The sequence below is a fragment of the Anolis carolinensis genome, unplaced genomic scaffold (genome assembly GCF_035594765.1).
Source record: "Anolis carolinensis isolate JA03-04 unplaced genomic scaffold, rAnoCar3.1.pri scaffold_14, whole genome shotgun sequence".
Taxonomy (NCBI): Eukaryota; Metazoa; Chordata; class Lepidosauria; order Squamata; family Dactyloidae; genus Anolis; species Anolis carolinensis.
In genome coordinates this window covers 10,653,554-10,672,431 of record NW_026943825.1, presented here as the reverse complement: position 1 = coordinate 10,672,431, position 18,878 = coordinate 10,653,554, and the positions used below count along the sequence as shown (strand labels likewise).

The following is an 18,878-nucleotide window of genomic DNA, read 5'->3' as shown; positions in this document are numbered from 1 at the left end:
CGGCTGAGTTTTTCCTGTTGTTTTTCGTCAATGCGACTCTCACCTGGGATGGCGACTTCAATGATCCAAACCTTGTTCTTTTCCACAACTGTGATGTCTGGTGTGTTGTGTTCCAGAACTTTGTCAGTCTGGATTCGGAAGTCCCACAGTATCTTTGCGTGCTCATTTTCCAGTACTTTTGCAGGTGGCACCTGCGGGGGGGATTATTATTGTTATTATTATTATTATTATTATTATTATTATTATTATTTACTCCTATATTTGGGACAACAACTGCATTCGGCCATGGGATACCATGCAAGCCCTCCCAACAGATGACAATTCATCCTCTGCTTAAGAGCTTCCAAAGAAGGAGACTCTCCCAGACTCCAAAGCAGTCTATATTTCATTATACAGTAGAGTCTCACTTATCCAACATTTGCTTATCCAATGTTCTGGATTATCCAACGCAGTCAGCCTTTTAGTAGTCAATGTTTTTGTAGTCAATGTTTTCAATACATCGTGATATTTTGGCGCTAAATTCGTAAATACAATAATTTCTACATACCATCACCGCGCAGTGAACTACTTTTTCTGTCAAATTTGTTGTATAACATGATGTTTTGGTGCTTAATTTGTAAAATCATAAGATTAATGGGTAAATATATATTCTTCTTCTAGACTTGCAAGGGTTTCTTTCCCTTTTCAAAACATTCCCATGGTTAAGAGTGAGGGGGGCTTTGGAAAAGAAAACACTGATAAGGGAGAGTAAGATGAGAGGTAAATATATCATACATTGCAAGCAATGGTGAGACCGCTGCAGGCTTGACCTTGATCCGATTATAAGCCAGGGGAGGCTTTTTCAGCTCATAAATAGGGGCTGAAAAACTTGGCTTATTTTCAAATATATATGGTGTTCCACTTTCCAACAGTTCAGACCAAAACCCAGATTCCCAACCCTGATGTGAAAGCCTTTAACCCACCCCACCTTTACCTAATACTTCCCGTTTCCCGTTTCCCATGCTGTGTCTCTTTCCGTCCAGTGTTCGGCCGAATGCGGCACCGGCATCCAGCGGCGCTCGGTAGTCTGCCTGTCCAGCGACGCCAGCGGAGACCCCGAGGAGAACTGTGCCGGCACCAAGCCGGCCGACATGCGGGCCTGCAACGGGGGGCCCTGCCGGAAGGTGAACCTTTGGTACGTGGGACCCTGGAGCCCGGTGAGTGAGCGGGGATCGAATGAGCCCAGTGGGGAAGGGGGTTGGACTAGATGGGCACTGGGGTCCCTTCTAACGATGTTATTCCCCTTACGACGTGTTAAACCGGCGAGGCAACATACAGCCCACAAGGATGAGAAAACGTAGCCCACAGGCTGTGCTAGCTGCAGGATTTTGTTGTGGTTGTTGTGGTTGTTGTTGTTATTAATCAGAGGCCACCCGTGGAAAGGGCTTTGATTTTGTGTTCCTACTTGGCAGAAGGGGGTTGGATTGGATGGCACTTGGGATTCCTTCCAACTCTAGGATTCTATTGTTCTATTGTTATCATCATCATCATCATCATCACTAGCTGTGCCCAGCCACGTGTGGCTTATGGGAATGCAGGTGGAATAGCAGTGAATAGCCTTGTTGCCTCAAAGCCTGGCTGTTTTCTTCTTGTTTGGTGAGCTGGAATACAAAGGAATAGGCTTGTTGCTTGGAAGGCTGGGTACTTGCATGGTAGGGGAATGGTTTTTTGGGCTGCTAGAATTGCGATGAATAGCCTCACTACTTCAAAGCCTGGCTGCTTGCTACCTAAGGGAATCTTTGGTTGATCAGCTTCAATAGTACAGAGTAGTATTGCTGCTTTAAAGCAGCCTTCTACCAAGGTTGGTTTTTTGTTGGTCTGGTTGAATTGCACTGAATAGCCTTGCAGTTTCAATGCCTGGCTGTGTTATACCTAGGGGAATCCCTATTTGGCGAGCTGGAGACGCTTTGAAGCCTGGCTGCTTCCTTTGTAGGGGAATCCTTGCTTGGCCAGCTTGAATGGCACTGAATAGTCTTGCAGCTTCAAAGCCTGGCCGCTTGCTACATAGGGCATTCTTGCTAGACCAGGTTGAATGGGACGGAGTAGCCTCGTGGCTTCAAAGCCTGCAGATTTTCTACCTAGAGGAAATCCTGGTTGGCCAGGTTGAATAGCACTGGCCGCTTGCAAGCCTGGCCACTTTCAACCTTACAGAATCCTTAGTTGGCCAGGTTGAATAGCAGTGAGTAATCTAGTTGCGGCAAGTATGAATGCTGCAATTACTCACCTTTATTAACATTTAATGGCCTTTTAGCTTCAAAGCCTGGCTGCTTCCTCCCTGGGGGAATCATTTGTTGGGAGGTGTTAGCTGGCCCTGATCACTTCCTTTCTGGAAATTCCAATTTCCCTGTTTTCAGAGTATTGCTCTTTATTTACTGTCCTAATTTCAGAGATTTATAATGTTCTGTATTAATATACCACAGTAATTATTATATATTTATAATCTTATATTGTCTTTTTAGAACTGGACTATATGAGGCCCCTTCTACACAGCTGTATAAAATCCACACTGAACTGGATTATATGGCCTCAGGATAATCCAGTTCAAAGCAGATACTGTGGATTATGTTCCTTGGCATTCTGGGTTATATAGTTGTGTGGAAGGGCCTTAAGTCTACGCTGCCATATAATCCAGTTCGAATCAGATAATCTGATTTTATAGACAGTGTGGATGAGGTCTAAGTGAACTTTGCCTGCTCTCTGGGCACCATTGTGGCTGAGGGGGTTGCTAGTAAACAAAGGGGGCGGGGCATAAAGACAGCGGTGCTTACCTTTCTGACTGGCAGCCAAGGGGAGAAAGGCTGTTCTTCATTCTCTGTAATTTGGACTATTCTAGGGTTTTTTGATTGAAAGACATATTTTGGATGACTATGTCTTTTGTGGCCAAATTTGGTGTGATTTGGTTCAGTGGATTTGTTGTTCACTCCATAGGAAAAATGCACATTACATTTTTATATAGAGAGAGATTACTATTATTATTTTATTATGACACAGCAAACAAGATAGACATGCTGGATTTCGTATCACAAAATCACAAGTCGAACACTTCCCAAGTGACTAGGACTGTGTGATGTATTATTATTATTATTATTATTATTATTATTATTATTATCATTATTATTTAGCAGAGGTTGTATGGCCATCTGGCAGGAGGGCTTTGATTAAGTGTTCCTGCCTGGCAGAAGGGGTTTGGATGGGATGGCCCTTGGGGGCCTCAGTAAAAGAAGGCCTCAGTGTAAGAGAGGCCTCAGCAAGAGGCCTCAGTGTTAGTAGGCCTCATTCTGAGAAGGCCTCAGCATGAGGGTGGGCCTCAGTAAGAGAAGGCCTTTGTCTGAGGTAGGCCTCAGTCTGAGAAGGCCTCAGCATGAGGGCCTCAGTGTTAGGCCTCAGTAAAAGAAGGCCTCAGTGTGAGTTAGGCCATAGTATGAGAAGGCCTCAGTGTGTCAAACTCCAGTGTGAAGGCTGCTGTGTGTGAAGCTCCTGTGTGAAGCTCCTGCATAAGTTCAGTGTGAGAGGAGGCTCTGTGAGAGCAAAGCTGTTTATCTTCATGAGAAAGAAGCCAAGGGTGGAAGCAAAGAAGGAAGTATAAAGAACTTTACTTGTGTTATGGAAACCTTGTTCTTGGACAGAGCTGGTCCAACAATGAGGCGAATTAAGCGGTCTCTTGGGGTGCAAAACATACAGGGGTGCAATTGAGACTGCTTTTTCTGCTTGATTTCTTGTAAAACATGATATTTTGGTGCTTAATTTGTAAAGTCATAATGTATTTTTATGTTTAATAGGCTTTTCCTTAATCCCTCCTTATTATCCAACATTTTCACCATGGGTCCTCAAACTTTTGAAGCAGAGGGCCGGTCCACAATCCTTCAGACTGTTGTGGGGCCAAATTATCATTTGAAAAAAAAATACTAATTCCTATGCATACTGCACATGTCTTATTTGTTGTAGTGAAACAATAACAACAACAACAACGAAAGAACAATAGAATATTTAAAAATGAAGACAATTTTAACCAACATAAAACTATCAGGATTTCAATGGAAAGTATGGGCCTGCTACTGGCCAATGAAATAGTCAAGTTAATTAGGATTGTTGTTGTTGTGTGACTTCAAGTCATTTCAAACTTTGGCTGAGCCTAAGTCTAAAATTAATTATTTATTTACTGCATTTATTTACTACATTTATATCCCACCCTTCTCACCCAGAAGGGGACTCAGAGCAGATGTATGTACATACAATATATTATATTATTAGCATAGCACAATATTAGCACTATATAATTCTACTAGCTGTGCCCGGCCACGCGTTGCTGTGGCGAAGTCTGGTGGTATGGGAAATAAAGTATTGAGGAATTGGTGGTAGTTAAGGTCAAGGGTAAAGGTTTTCCCCAGACATTAAGTACAGTCGTGTCTTACTCTGGAGGTTGGTGCTCATCTCCATTTCTAAGCCAAAGAGCCGGCGTTGTCCGTAGACTCCTCCAAGGTCATGTGGAATGACTACATGGAGCGGCGTTACCTTCCCGCCGGAGCAGTACCTATTGATGCACTCGCATTTGCATGTTTTCGAACTTCTGGGTTGGCAGAAGCTGGGGCTAACAGTGGGGGCTCTCTCCGCTCCCCCAATTCAAACCTGTGGCCTTTCAGTCCAGAAGTTCAGCAGCTCAGCGCTTTAACACGCTGCGCCATCAGGGGATATTATTTCCTAAAGGTTGTGAATATACAATATTTCTGATTGGTTTTTTTTGTTTGTTGGAGGCAAGTATGAATGCTGCAATTAGGAAAAATGATTAGGATGTAATGGCCTTGCAGCTTTAAAGCCTGGCTGTTTCCTCCCTGAGTGAATTTTTTGTTGGGAGGTGTTAGCTGGCCCTGATTGTTTCCTGTCTGGAATTCCCTTGTTTTCAGAGTGGTGTTGTTTGCGATATTTTATTTGCTTCTACTGTCTGTGGCCCTGAGAAAACAGGATTTGCCAGACTTTGATGATGGGAATACTTTGTTGGGAGGTGTTAGCTGGCCCTGATTGTTTCCTGTGTGGAATTCCCCTGTTTATTTACTGTCCTGGTTTTAGAGATTATATTGTTCTGCATTATTCTATCCCAGTAATTATTTCATATTAAAGAAGAATCTCACTTATCCAACATTCGCTTATACAATGTTCTGGATTATCCAACGCAGTCTGCCTTTTCATAATCAATGTTTTTGTAGTCAGTGTTTTAAATTCATTGTGATATTTTAGTGGTAAATTTGTAAATACAGTACAGTAGAGTCTCACTTATCCAACATAAACGGGCCGGCAGAACGTTGGATAAGTGAATATGTTGGATAATGAGGAATTAAGGATAACCCTATTAAACATCAAATTAAGTTATGATTTTACAAATTAAGCACCAAAACATCATGTTAGACAACAAATTTGTCAGAAAAAGTAGTTCAGTACACAGTAATGCTATATAGTAATTACTGTATTTATGAATTTAGCACCAAAATATCACGATATATTGAAAGCATTGACTACAAAAATGCGTTGGATAATCCAGAACGTTGGATAAGCGAGTGTTGGATAAGTGAGACTCTACTGTAAATACTACATAGCATTACTGCGCATGGAACTACTTTTTCTGTCAAATTTGTTGTATAATATGATGTTTTGGTGCTTAATTTGTATAACGATTACCTAATTTGATGTTTAATTGGCTTTTCCTGAATCCTTTCTTATTATCCAACATATTCACTTATCCTGCCGGCCTGTTTACGTTGGATAAGTGAGACTCTACTGTATATTTCTAATCTTATATTATCTGCTCAGAACTGGATTATCTGAGGCCCCTTCTTCACAGCTGTATAAAATGCACACTGAAGTGGATTATATGGTAGTGCGGAGTCAAGATAATCCAGTGCAAAGCAGATAATATAAGATTCTAAATGGGTTATATAGCTGTGTGGAAGGGCCTTGAGTCTACACTGCCATATAATCCAGTGCAAATTAGATAATCTGTGGAAGAAGCCTAAGTGAGGCCTAAATCTGCCTGTCCCCTAACTGAAACCTGGCTGTCCCTTGGTTGCTAGGCAACCAAGTGGGCAGAGATTAGCCCTCTAAACTGGCAGCAATTGGATAAAAAAAATTATTGCTCTCCCTCTAATTAGGACTTTATTTTTCTTTTCTTTTTGTTGTATCAACCTTGAGGCATGGATGATGGGTTGTGTTGTCAAATTTTGAGGTTGAGGGGCCTGTACTTTTGTTGTTTTGTGAATTGCCGTGATGCCATCACTCTTTTATATATATAGATATTGAACTATACCACTATACTATTATATGTTATGTAATATATAACATATAATTAATATTATTATCTGGTATTATTATTAGTATTATATTGTATAACATAATATTATTATCAATATTATATGTATATACAATATATTATATTATTAAAACTAATACAAAAATATTATATTATAAAACTGAGGGCGGGGGCCAGGTAAATGACCTTGGAGGGCCGCATTCGGCCCCCGGGCCTTAGTTTGGGGACCCCTGATTTTCACTAATCCAATGCTTTTATTTTTTAGTGATTGGTTGGGGGGAGGGGCGCCAAAATTCTGTTCGCCTACACTTGAAAAATACCTAGGGCCAGCTCTGTTCTTGGAAATAGTGCACCCATATTGTTTTGCTACAAAGAAAGAGATAACATTGGTATGTACGTTTTTTGTTCTTTTTATTACCTTTGATTACTAGTGCTGGGACACGCTGCTAATAATGTTACTCTGCTGTGCATTTATGAGGAGGGTCTTTGATTTACCATGATCTGGACTCCTATTGATGCTACCTATTATCGCATTGGTCTTTTTCGCTGCTGCATCACAGTGTTGGCTTGTGCAGCTGTGGTTGTTTTCAGCCTCCAACCGTTGTTTCCCACACTTCACAGTGCTCTTCGGACTGCGGCACTGGCACCCAACGGCGTGATGTGGTCTGCCTCAGCAAACTGGGTGCGGATTACAATGTGTCAGAGGCTTCGGAGTGCGCCCATCTGGAGAAGCCGCCCTCCCTCCAGCCTTGCCACGGCACCGAGTGCGAAGCACGATGGTATAACACTGCCTGGAGTGCGGTAAGTGAGATGTGGGATACGTTTCCAATAGAACAGCCCTTGGGAGAGCTACCAAAATCTCTTACATGGAAAGAGTTGGAAGGCACCCCAAGTCGAGTTCACCGCTTCTGCCACAGTCAAAGCCCTCCCTACAGATGCCCATGCAGCCTGTTTAATAATAATAATAATAATAACAACAACAACAACAACAACAACAACAGTAATAGAACGATAGAATCCTAGAGTTGAAAGGGACCCCAAGGGCCATCTAATCCAACCCCCTTCTGCCAGTCAGGAAAACACAATCAAAGTCCTCCCCACAGATGGCCATACATCTGCTAAATAATAATAATAATAATTATTATTATTATTATTATTATTATTATTATTATTACTGGGTCCCGTGCCAAAAGATCTCAGCCGGCATTTGGACTCCAAGGGCCATCCAGTCCAACCCCATTCTGCAGTCAAAGCCCTCTCAGCAGATGGTCATCCATCCCCTGAATCATAGAAACATAGAATCATAAAACAGGAAATACCACTTCCACAGCAGGAACAGAATTATTTTCAAATGTAGTTACAAAGTGCAATAATAACAATAATAATAATAATAATAGAATCAGAATGATAAAATCCTAGACTTGGAAGGGACACCAACTCCTTTCTGCCAAACAGGAAGATACAGTCAAAACCCTCCTGACAGAAGGCCATGCATTCTCTGCTAAATAATAATAATAATAATAATAATAATAATAATAATAATAATAATAATAACAAACAAGAAAACTCATGACCATTCATCATTCACTGCACCCTCGCAGTGATGTTGACCGGCTATATCTGCCTAGAAGATCAGGGGGCAGAGGACTCTTACAAGTAAAACAAGCAGTCAAAGAAGAAGAACATGCCCTGGCAGAATATGGAAAGCAAAGTGAAGAACCTGCTTTGATTGAAGTAAAAAATCAGAAACCCCTCAAAGCACAGCAGACAAAAAAACAGTACAAGAAAACCGCACTACAAACTAGAGCTGACAGCTGGCACAACAAAACTTTGCATGGAAAGTTCCTTGACAAAATTTGAAGGAAAAGCTGACAAGGAGAAGACCTGGCTCTGGCTCACGAATGGGACCCTGAAGAAGGAGACAGAAGGCCTGATCCTTGCAGCCCAGGAGCAAGCCATCAGAACAAATGCAGTTAAGGCCAAGATCAAAAAATCAGCTGATGACCCAAAATGCAGACTGTGCAAGGAAACTGACGAAACCATGGATCATATCCTCAGCTGCTGTAAGAAAATTGCACAGACAGACTACAAAAAGAGGCACAACTATGTGGCCCAAATGATTCATTGGAACTTATGCCTCAAGTACCACCTGCCAGCAGCAAAGAACTGGTGGGATCACAAACCTGCAAAAGTATTGGAAAATGAGCACACAAAGATACTGTGGGACTTCCGAATTCAGACTGACAAATTTCTGGAACACAACACACTAGACCTCACAGTTGTGGAAAAGAAAAAGGTTTGGATCATTGATGTTGCCATCCCAGGTGAGAGTCGCATTGACGAAAAACAACAGGAAAAACTCAGCCGCTATCAGGACCTCAAGATTGAACTTCAAAGACTCTGGCAGAAATCAGTGCAGGTGGTGCCGGTGGTGATGGGCACACTGGGTGCCGTGCCAAAAGATCTCAGCCGGCATTTGGAAACAATAGACATTGACAAAATCACGATCTGCCAACTGCAAAAGGCCACCCTACTGGGATCTGCATGCATCATCCGAAAATACATCACACAGTCCTAGACACTTGGGAAATGTTCGACTTGTGATTTTGTGATACGAAATCCAGCATGTCTATCTTGTTTGCTGTGCCATAATAAATAATAATACAAGTACCACCTCCCAGCAGCAAAGAACTGGTGGGATCTTTATAATGCGGCCACCAAATGTAAAGGGGATTATTAACGCTTGCCACCACTATGGAGATGTAGCCACTAACTTCTCAGAGAGACCTTTTAAATTTTGTTTTTCTTCCTTCTTCTTGTTTACTTTTGATGGTAAAACAACTTAGTTCATAATATATGTGACAGAGGCTGAGATGTTTGAAAGAACAATAACAAGTTTATTCAGGCACAGAGGCTAGTGGTTACAATAACTTCTCTCCTTAGAGGCACTTTGATTAACAGTTGCAATATTAGAATGAGGTGATTCAAACTTCCTAAAATGTCACTTCTTTCTCTACTGCATTTAAACCGCAGTCACCCTGTAATATGCAATCACAGAATCTCTGTTCCTTATCAGGACACAGACTACCTTAAAATAAGTCACCAAACTTATTTTAAACTGACTCAAAAATAAGCAGTTGAGCCTCCCTGATCCCTTCACTTAGGATCAGTCTTCCATGTGCCTCATCAGAGCACAGACTGTTTTTTTTAAAACCTGCACTTCTCCACCAAAACGGCAGTTGACTCCGCCCACTTCTCCATGGCAACCAACTTCTGAGTGCAGAGATGCAATAACTGAAATATTGACCCTTTTAAAACAGAAACACACAATTAAACATAACATCTGTAAACCAAAAATTCACACTTCATTACAGAAGGGATCCCAAGGGCCATCCAATCCAACCCCCTTCTGACAGGCAGGAAGACACAATCTAAGCCCTCCCGACAGATGGCCATGCAGCTTCTGTTTAGTAGTAATGATGATGATAATAATAATAACAACAAAATGATGGAAGGGTTGGAAGGGATCCCAAGGGCCTGCCAGGCAGGAAGACACTATCTAAGCCCTCCCGACAGATGGCCCTCCAACCTCTGCCTTTTCGATCCCCTGTCTCTCTCCCAGTGCTCCCAGTCCTGCCAGGGCGGCGTCCAGGTGAGAGAAGCCCAGTGCCTGACCCCAAACCGGACCCTGAGCCGCCTCTGCCCGCCGGACTTCAAGCCGGCCACCAAGCGGCCTTGCAACGCCCAGCCCTGCCTCCCCGAGATTGGTAAGAATCCCTGCCTGGAGCCCATTTGCCACTCGCGGCCGCAGGAGCCCTAAAGCTGGAGCAGGTGGGACTGGGAGGTAGGCCTCTTTTCTCAACAAACGCACACCTTTCGCCTGTGTTTTTCCATTCACTCGAACGTGGTTCCCTTGATGCCTCGGGGTGGGAGGTGCCGTGCTTGGAAGGACGTCTTTTGTGCAAATGAGGGACTGCAAGGCCCAGAATCCCCCAACCAGCATGGCCGTTTGGGGGAGACGCCTGGCCTGCTTCGAGTTGTTTGCTCTTAATGGATTTTCAATTAATTTGTTTTGATTTAGGTTTTTGATTTTCAATTAATTTGTTTTGATTTAGGTTTTTGATATACCATATATACTCGAAGATAAGCTGAGTTTTTCAGCCCTTGTTTGTTGAAAAACCCTCCCTCGGCTTATAATGGGGCCGAGCCTGGACATTGCTTGCAATATACAAGGGTTATCCAGAAAGTACATTACGTTTTGGAATTAAAACTGAACAAAGTATAGGAGAAAACATTTACCATATGCAGTTGAAAGCCACACCCAAATACCACATCTCAACATAGTCGCCATTCAAATCTAGGCACTTATCATAGCGATGAAGGAGCTTGGAAACTCCTTCCCCACTAAATTCTGCCGCTTGCTTCCTTAACCACTTGTTTCCAACAATGGGGGCATGGCTGGCAATGCAGGGTTTTGGCGATGATGCGCAGCTGCGGAAAGGGGTGACCGGCTGGTTGAGGACAAGCGGCAGAATTTAGTGGGGAAGGAGTTGCAAAGCTCCTTCATCGCTATGGTAAGTGCCTAGATTTGAATGGTGACTACATGAGATGTGGTATTTGGGTGTGTCTTTCAACTGCATATGGTAATTGTTTTTTCCTATACTTTGTTCATTTTTAATTCCAAAACGTAATGTACTTTCTAGATAGCCCTCGTATTATATATTTCTCTCTCCTCTTCCCCTCCCTTAACAGTGTGTTTTCTTTTCCAAAGCCTCTCTTACTCTTAACCAAGGGAATGTTTTGAAAAGGTAGAGAAGCCCTTGCAAATCAGAAAGAAAAAAAAATCATTAATCTTATAAAAGCATTTCCCCCTAAATATCTCTCCTACAGATACAAGCCTTTGCCATCCCTATGCAACTACAGTAGAGTCTCATTTATCCAACATAAATGGCCCGGCAGAATGTTGGATAAGCGAATATCTTGGATAATAAGGAGGGATTAAGGAAAAGCCTATTACTCATCAAATTAGGTTATGATTTTACAAATTAAGCACCAAAACATCATGTTATACAACAAATTTGACAGAAAAAGTAGTTCAATACGCTATGTAGTAATTACTGTATTTACGAATTTAGCACCAAAATATCATGATGTATTGAAAACATTGACTACAAAAATGCATTGGATAATCCAGAACATTGGATAAGCGAGTGTTGGATAAGTGAGTATCTACTGTATATATCTGTGTCTATCTAACTATATACATTAATTTTATATTTGAATTTTCCCCTCATATGTTTGCAGATCTTTGATAATCCTATATCTAGATATTTCCATGTGCCTATAAATATGTATCTATCCGTATACATTATTTTATATATGAATTTTCCCCTCACTTGTTTGCAAGACTTTGCTAATCCTATATAGATATAATTATCTTTATATAGAGAGATGTCTAGATAGATAGATATGAAAATAGATATATAGCGCTTGCAAATATTGCAGGGGGAAATGCAAATACAAATATATGGAGACATGTCTAGATAGATATGAATATAGATATATAGGGCTTACAAATATTGCAGGGAAAATGCAGACACATATATATAGAGAGATGTGTAGATAGGTATAAACATAGATATATAGGGCTTGCAAATATTGCAGGGGCGATGCACACACATACACACACACACACATATAGAGAGAGAGATGTCTAGATAGATATAAGCATAGATATATAGGGCTTGCAAATATTGCAGGGGAGATGCACACACACACACACACGTTCTCTTACACACACACACACATATAGAGAGAGATGTCTAGATAGATATAAACATAGATATATAAGGCTTGCAAATATTGCAGGGGAGATGCACATGCACGCACGCACACACATATAGAGAGAGATGTCTAGATAGATATAAACATAGATATATAGGGCTTGCGAATATTGCTGGAGGAAAATGCACATAAGGAGAGAGAGGATTTGCAAACATTTCGGGGGAAATGCATATGTGAAATTAATATATATAATTATAGATCTATTTCTAGCTCTGCATTGTTTATATCAGCATTGAACGTTTGCCTGTTACTATGTTGGAAGCCAACCTGAGTTGTTGGGGATTGTGGATGATGGATAGAAGCTCTTATTTGTGCCCATGAGCCCAGAGTCACCCTGCAGAATGATGCACCACTCAGCTTTGCAGAACAAATAACACAGGAACTTTTACTAAGTCCAAGAGATCAACAGAACAGTGGTATTTACAACAGTCCTCTGATTGCTTACAGAAAACAACAGTCATAAGCAGTCCTTTCTTTAGTCCATAAATTTGCTTCAGTGAAGATCTGCAGCAAACAAGGCCTCAGAAATAGACAGGCCATTCTGAGCACAGAGCCATCTTCTTTCCAGCCAGTACTCAGTAGACTCACTCTCACACATAGAGAAACTTGTTCAAGCCGTATCTCCAGCAGCAGGCCAGCAACAGTTGCAAACCAATTCCCCGGGTCCTTGCAAACTCAGCCAATCGGCTTCATGCATTTGATTTTCCAGTTAATACACATATAGTATCTTTGCAAACCATAACATCTCTCCCCATGAGGAGATAGATAGGCCAGGACACAAACAAAGTATTATTGTTATTATTATTATTATTATTATTATTATTATTATTATTATTATTATTATTAAAGTTATTGTTGATACCATATAGTTTTTGTTGACCCTACTTTTCCACTTACAGAGCTAGTTTACTGTTTTTCTTTGAAATATGGTAAATATGCAGAAACATTTAACTTACAGATGCGTCAAGTAATGTAATCTTATTGGAATCTATTTCTATTTTGAAATTTACCTGTAGCTGTTGCATTTCCCACCCTCGGCTTATACTCGAGTCAATTAGGTTTTCCCAGATTTTTGTGGTAAAATTAGGTGCCTCAGCTTATATTTGGGTCAGCTTATACTCGAGTATATACGGTAAGTCCCACTCTCTTAGCAGCACGTTCCCAAAGGTACTTTGTAAGCCCTGCGGTCATTCTCCTCCTCCTCTTCTCCTCATTTCCTCCCAGACGAGAACTGCAAGGACATCCTCCACAACTGCCCGGTGATCATGCAGGCCCGGCTGTGCGTCTATTCCTACTACAAGGTGATTTGCTGCGCGTCCTGTGCGCACGCCTTGGAGCGGCACCAAGTGGGGCCCAACCGGTAGCGCCGACCCCGAACTCACTGCGAGGATCCCGTTCGTGATCCTGAACTGCAGTTGCGGACCGGTCCCGCGACACGCAAAGCCCTCCTCGACAAAGAGGTTTGGACTCCGGAACGAGATCCCCTTCATGCCGATTCTCAGAGGGGAGAATTACGGGAAATAACCCCATAAAGCACGGACTTTCCATCGGGGAAACGCCACCTCCGCACAAAGGAACTCGCCCTCCTTTAATCTAGACTCAGTGCATCATCCTCTTTCCCAAAGAGGATGATGCACAAAGCGACAGGACGATCAGGACCCAAAGAGGGTTTTGTTTTGCTGCAGATCCTCGACGCTTTGTTCCCATGAATGTTTGGCTACCCCATTGAGGTCGATTGTGCCTTCTTTGAGGACTGAGAGACACTATGCATGGACTTTGATGCCGTCTCCATATAGTTTGAATTCGAGATGCCAGGACCTTGAATGGTGCTGAATGAATCCCAATCAACTGCACTTTGTTCCAAAGTAATGGCATATACAAGGGCTATCCAGAAAGTAGATTACGTTTTGGAATTAAAAATGAACAAAGTATAGGAGAAAACATTTACCATATGCAGTTGAAAGCCAGACCCAAATATCACTTCTCAACATTCAAAGGCGGGCGTCCCTTCCCATAGCTGCGCATGTGCATGCGCTCAACTTTTCCCTACTCTCATCCTGGATCGCTTTTCTGTTTTGCAAATGCTTGCAAGGAAGTTTATGGTGACCGTATGGCGATCCAGGACGAGTATGCACATGCGCAGCTGCGGAAAGGGACGCCCGCCTGGTTGAGGATGCAAGCCAAGCAGCAAAGTTTGGTGGGGAAGGACTTTCCAAACTCTTTTATCGCTATGAGAACTGCCTAGATTTCAATGGCGACTATGTTGAGAAGTGGTATTTGGGCCTGGCTTTCAACTGCATATGGTAAATGTTTTCTCCTATATTTTGTTCATTTTTAATTCCAAAACGTAATCTACTTTCTGGATAGCCCTCGTAGATATATCAAGCATGGGCGAACATTGGCCTTGCAGGTGTTTTGGACTTCAACTCCCACAATTCCTAACAGCCTAGAATTATGGGAGTTGAAGTCCAAATACCTGGATGGCCAAAGTTTGCCCGTGCCATATATGTGTGTGTGTGTGTGTGTGTGTGTGTGTGTGTGTGTGTGTGTGTGTGTGAAATTGGTTCTCTAAATGAAACCCAAAGTGCTGAGCTAATGTCTCATTTGATTTTCCCATTCTTGCCTTGAAATCACCTCCCAATCACACACACACACACACATATATGGTATACAAATGTATAGGGTAATAAAATGTATTTTGTCATATATCTGTATGTATGTGTGTATGTATATGTATGTGTAGAGTCTCACGTATCCAACAAAAAGGCCGGCAGAACATTGAATAAGCGAAAATGTTGGATAATAAGGAGGGATTAAGGAAAAGCCTATTAAACATCAAATTAGGTTATGATACATCATGTTATGCAACAAATTTGACAGAAAAGGTAGTTCAATATACGGTAACGTTATTTAATAATTACTGTGTTTACGAATTTAGCACCAAAACATCAACATGTATTGAAAATGTTGACTACAAAAACATTAGCTACTAACAAATTGACTACAAATAAAGATAGAATTGCATAAAATGAGAAACAGTAGTGGATCCGGGTGGGAGGCAGACTGTGTTGGATAATCCAGAACGTTGGATAAGAGAATGTTGGATAAGTGAGACTCTACTGTGTGTGTGTGTGTGTGTGTGTGTGTGTGTATATATATATATATATATATATATATGAGAGCTTGGGTACTGGCGTTGCCTGGGTTATTTCAAAAAGTCAGTTTCTTAATGTATAAAATGCATAAGGTTGTGGGTGAACTACAACTCACATCATGCCAGGTTAACGCCCAGAAACTCCATCAGTTTATGAAGTTGGGCAGGTTTGCTCCGGATACATCATGGGTGGGGTTCATTGTGATCTCTGACTATAAGGTAAACTACTTCTCCCATTGTAGTGAGTCAGTCCCCTCCAACCCCTCCAGTAGGTTGAGTGAGTCCTGGGGGTTCTGTGTGCCAAGTCTGGTCCATCATCGGTGGAGGTCACGGTTTCTCTGGTTGTGGGTGAACTACAACTCCCAGAAAGGAAAGTCAGTTCCCCCAAACCCCTCCAGTAATCAAATTTCAGCATATTAGGTATATGCCCCAAGTTTGGTCCAGATCGACTGGTGTTTGGGTTCACAGTGCTCTCTGGATGTAGGTGAACTACAACTCCCCTAAATCAAGGTGAATTTCTCCCAAAGACCTCCCGTCTTTTTTGCTGGCCACGAGGGCTCTGTGTGCCAAGTTTGGTCCAATTCCATCGTTGGTGGAGTTCTGAGTGCTCATTGATTGAAGGTGAACTATAAATCCCAGTAGCTACAACTACAAAATGTCCAGGCCAATTCCCCTCAAAACCGACCTGTATTCAAATGTGGGCACACTGGGTCTGCATGCCAAGTTTGGTCCAGATCCATCCTTGTTTGGGTTCATAGTGCGCTCTGGATGGAGGTGAACTACAATTCCTATAAATCTCTCCAAAGACTTCCAGTATTTTTTCTTGGTCCATGTGGGTTCTGTGTGCCCAGTTAGTTCCAGGTCCATTGTTGGTGGGGTTCAGAGTGCTCTTAGATTACAGGTGAACTATACATCCCAGTCCCTACAACTTCTATAAATCATGGTGAATTCTCCCCAAACCTTTCTAGTATCTTCAGTTGCTGATCAATTCCTCTGTTTGCTGTGTGCCATAGAAAGAATAGGAAAGGGTTAAGGGAGAGGCAGTAAATTCATGCAAATTCCACACCAATGGAGAGAGTCAGAAACACTGGGATGTCTGTGGTGAAAGAAAAACGGAAAATCTAGGATATAATTGTCACATATGAAAGCCTTCACATGGGTGGTGGGCAGTGTGGCATTTGTGGAGGACACTGGCAGGGCTCTTGGGCATGTTTACAACGCTCGCTATAACCTGCAATGTCATTGGCGGGAGGGCCATTGGTGTCTATTGAGCATTGAGAACTATAGCTATTTGTGGAAGTGGCAGCCTGTCTGTGGAAGTGGACACCACAGCCATACATACATATTTTCACTTTTATTTGTATATTTTTATTTGTATATGTATATACGACACAATGCATTTTATTACCCTACATAAGTCAAAAATTTCTGTATTCAATTTCATGCCGAATCTTGCCATCGTCCCAGAGAGTGTTTGCAATTTTCTCAAGTTTTCCTTTTCCAGATCCGTTCTCTGAACTGTAATTACAGTAGAATCTCACTTATCCAAGCCTCACTTATCCAAGGTTCTGGGTTATCCGAGGCATTTTTGTAGTCAATGTTTTCAATATATCATGATATTTTGGTGCTAAATTCATAAATACAGTAATTACAACATAACATTACTGCATACTGAACTACTTTTCCTGTCAAATTTGTTGTATAACATGATGTTTTGGTGCTTAATTCGTAAAATCATAACCTAATTTGATGTTTAATTGGCTTTTCCTTAATCCCTCCTTATTATCCAAGATATTTGCTTATCCAAGCTTCTTCCGGCCCGTTTAGTTTAGATAAGTGAGACTCTACTGTATAATTGGGGTTTATCTGCCAAGCCGAAGGTAGCCAACTCTCTCACCAACCCCGCTCCTGTGCTTTTCAAAAGCCAAAAGCACAAGAGCGGAGCAAACTGTTGAAATTGTCAAACTGTTTGGTTATTTTGTCTTCTTTCTGGAAATGTTGCCAACTGACCGGCCCTGGCCTGCTCTTGTGTTTCTTGTCAGAGCACCATTTGCTGAAAGTAGGCATTAAAGTTTTGGGGATGAGTCAGGATCTCTTTTGGGTGTGTTTACAAATGGATGTTAAAAGACAGAGGAGCAGGTCCCGGTCAAATAAGTTGGCAAACAGAGAATACATATACATATAGGAAGTATATTTTCTTATGATGACTGCATTTTCTCCTGGAACTCGCAGGCAATTTTTAATGATTTCTGCATCGGGGTTGCCAGCTTTTTTCTCCCCTTCGGCTCCTGTGCCCTTAACGATCTGAAATCTGAACAGCCATAACTTGTTGAATTTGCACAGGAATGATACGAAAAAAATAGGTTGATTTTTTTAAAGGCATGTTTAAGCCATCAGGGTTGCCAACTTCGCTACTCTGGCAGGGCTCCTTTGCCTTTTAAAAACAATGAACACCCGACTTGCTGCCATTGTAGCTACAGCAATGCCATACAAAGAACTTCACCGGTTGGATCCTTCCCTGTTATATTTGAAATATTTGGAGGCGGAGGAGCCCTGCCGGAAGGAAAAGGTGGCATCTTTGGTCATTATAATTTAAGCAGGTAAAAGAAGAAGAAGAAATATCTATGAATGTAAATGACAGCACTGGTTGAATTTCTTGAACTGTTCTTAAAGGTACAGCTGCCTTTTCAGAGCAATGGGTTCAGCGTCCTCCAGTTATATCAAAGTACAAATAGAGTCTATATGCGTTATATTAAAAAGAAGCTCTATGATAAAGTTGAATGTATCGCCAGGTCGGTTTTGTTGCCCCGAATCCACTTTTGCTTTCGGTCCAAATCTAATTTATTTTTATTAAAGATGATAATTATTATGATTTGATGTTTGCAACTATTGTTTCTCTCTCCTTTGGAATCATAAAGAGACCCCATGGGCCATCCATTCCAACCGTATTCGGCCAAGAAGCAGGAAAATCACATTCAAAGCCCCTTCGACAGATGGCCATCCAGTCTTGGTTTCAAAGCCTCCAAAGAAGGAGCCTCAACCACACTCAGAGGCAGAGAGTTCCACTGCTGAACGGTGCTCTCTCTCTCTCACACAGTGAAGTTCTTCCTCATGTTCAGGTGGAATCTCCTTTCCTGTCGTTTGAAGCAGAATAGACGGGTAGATATTAACATTGGGAAGTGTTAGCTGGCCCTGATTATTTCCTGTCTGGAATTCTGTTTCCCCTCCGAACAAAGGATTCCCTCAGGCAAGAAGCAGCCATTCAGGCCAACCCAATTCTGCCATGCAGGACACAATGCAAGCACTCCGAACAGATGGCCACCCAGCCTCTCAACACTAATAATAATAATAATAATAATATTAATAATAATAATAATAATAACAACAACATCATACAATCCTAAGGTTTCGCTTATCCAATGTTCTGGATTATCCAATGCAGTCTGCCTTTTAGTAGTCAATGTTTTTGTAGTCAATATTTTAAATTGCATTACTGTGCATGGAACTACTTTTTCTGTCAAATTTGTTGTATAACATGATGTT

At 41.7% G+C, this 18,878-nt stretch overlaps 1 protein-coding gene across 4 annotated transcripts in view; it reads left to right on the top strand.

The window, feature by feature from the left end:
- Nucleotides 1-18,207, top strand: part of adamtsl4 (ADAMTS like 4) — a 131,551-nt gene extending 113,344 nt beyond the window's left edge. For 3 of the 4 annotated variants that reach the window (XM_062964805.1, XM_062964804.1, XM_062964803.1), the window contains exons 16-19: nucleotides 1,023-1,196; nucleotides 6,959-7,138; nucleotides 9,960-10,104; nucleotides 13,406-18,207. In XM_062964805.1, the coding sequence (XP_062820875.1) occupies nucleotides 1,023-1,196; nucleotides 6,959-7,138; nucleotides 9,960-10,104; nucleotides 13,406-13,545 (639 nt within the window). In that variant the 3' untranslated portion in view covers nucleotides 13,546-18,207. Of the gene's footprint in view, nucleotides 1-1,022; nucleotides 1,197-6,958; nucleotides 7,139-9,959; nucleotides 10,182-13,405 lie in introns of all 4 variants that reach the window. The other variant, XM_062964806.1, reaches the window with a different exon arrangement.
- Nucleotides 18,208-18,878: the final 671 nt, after the last annotated feature.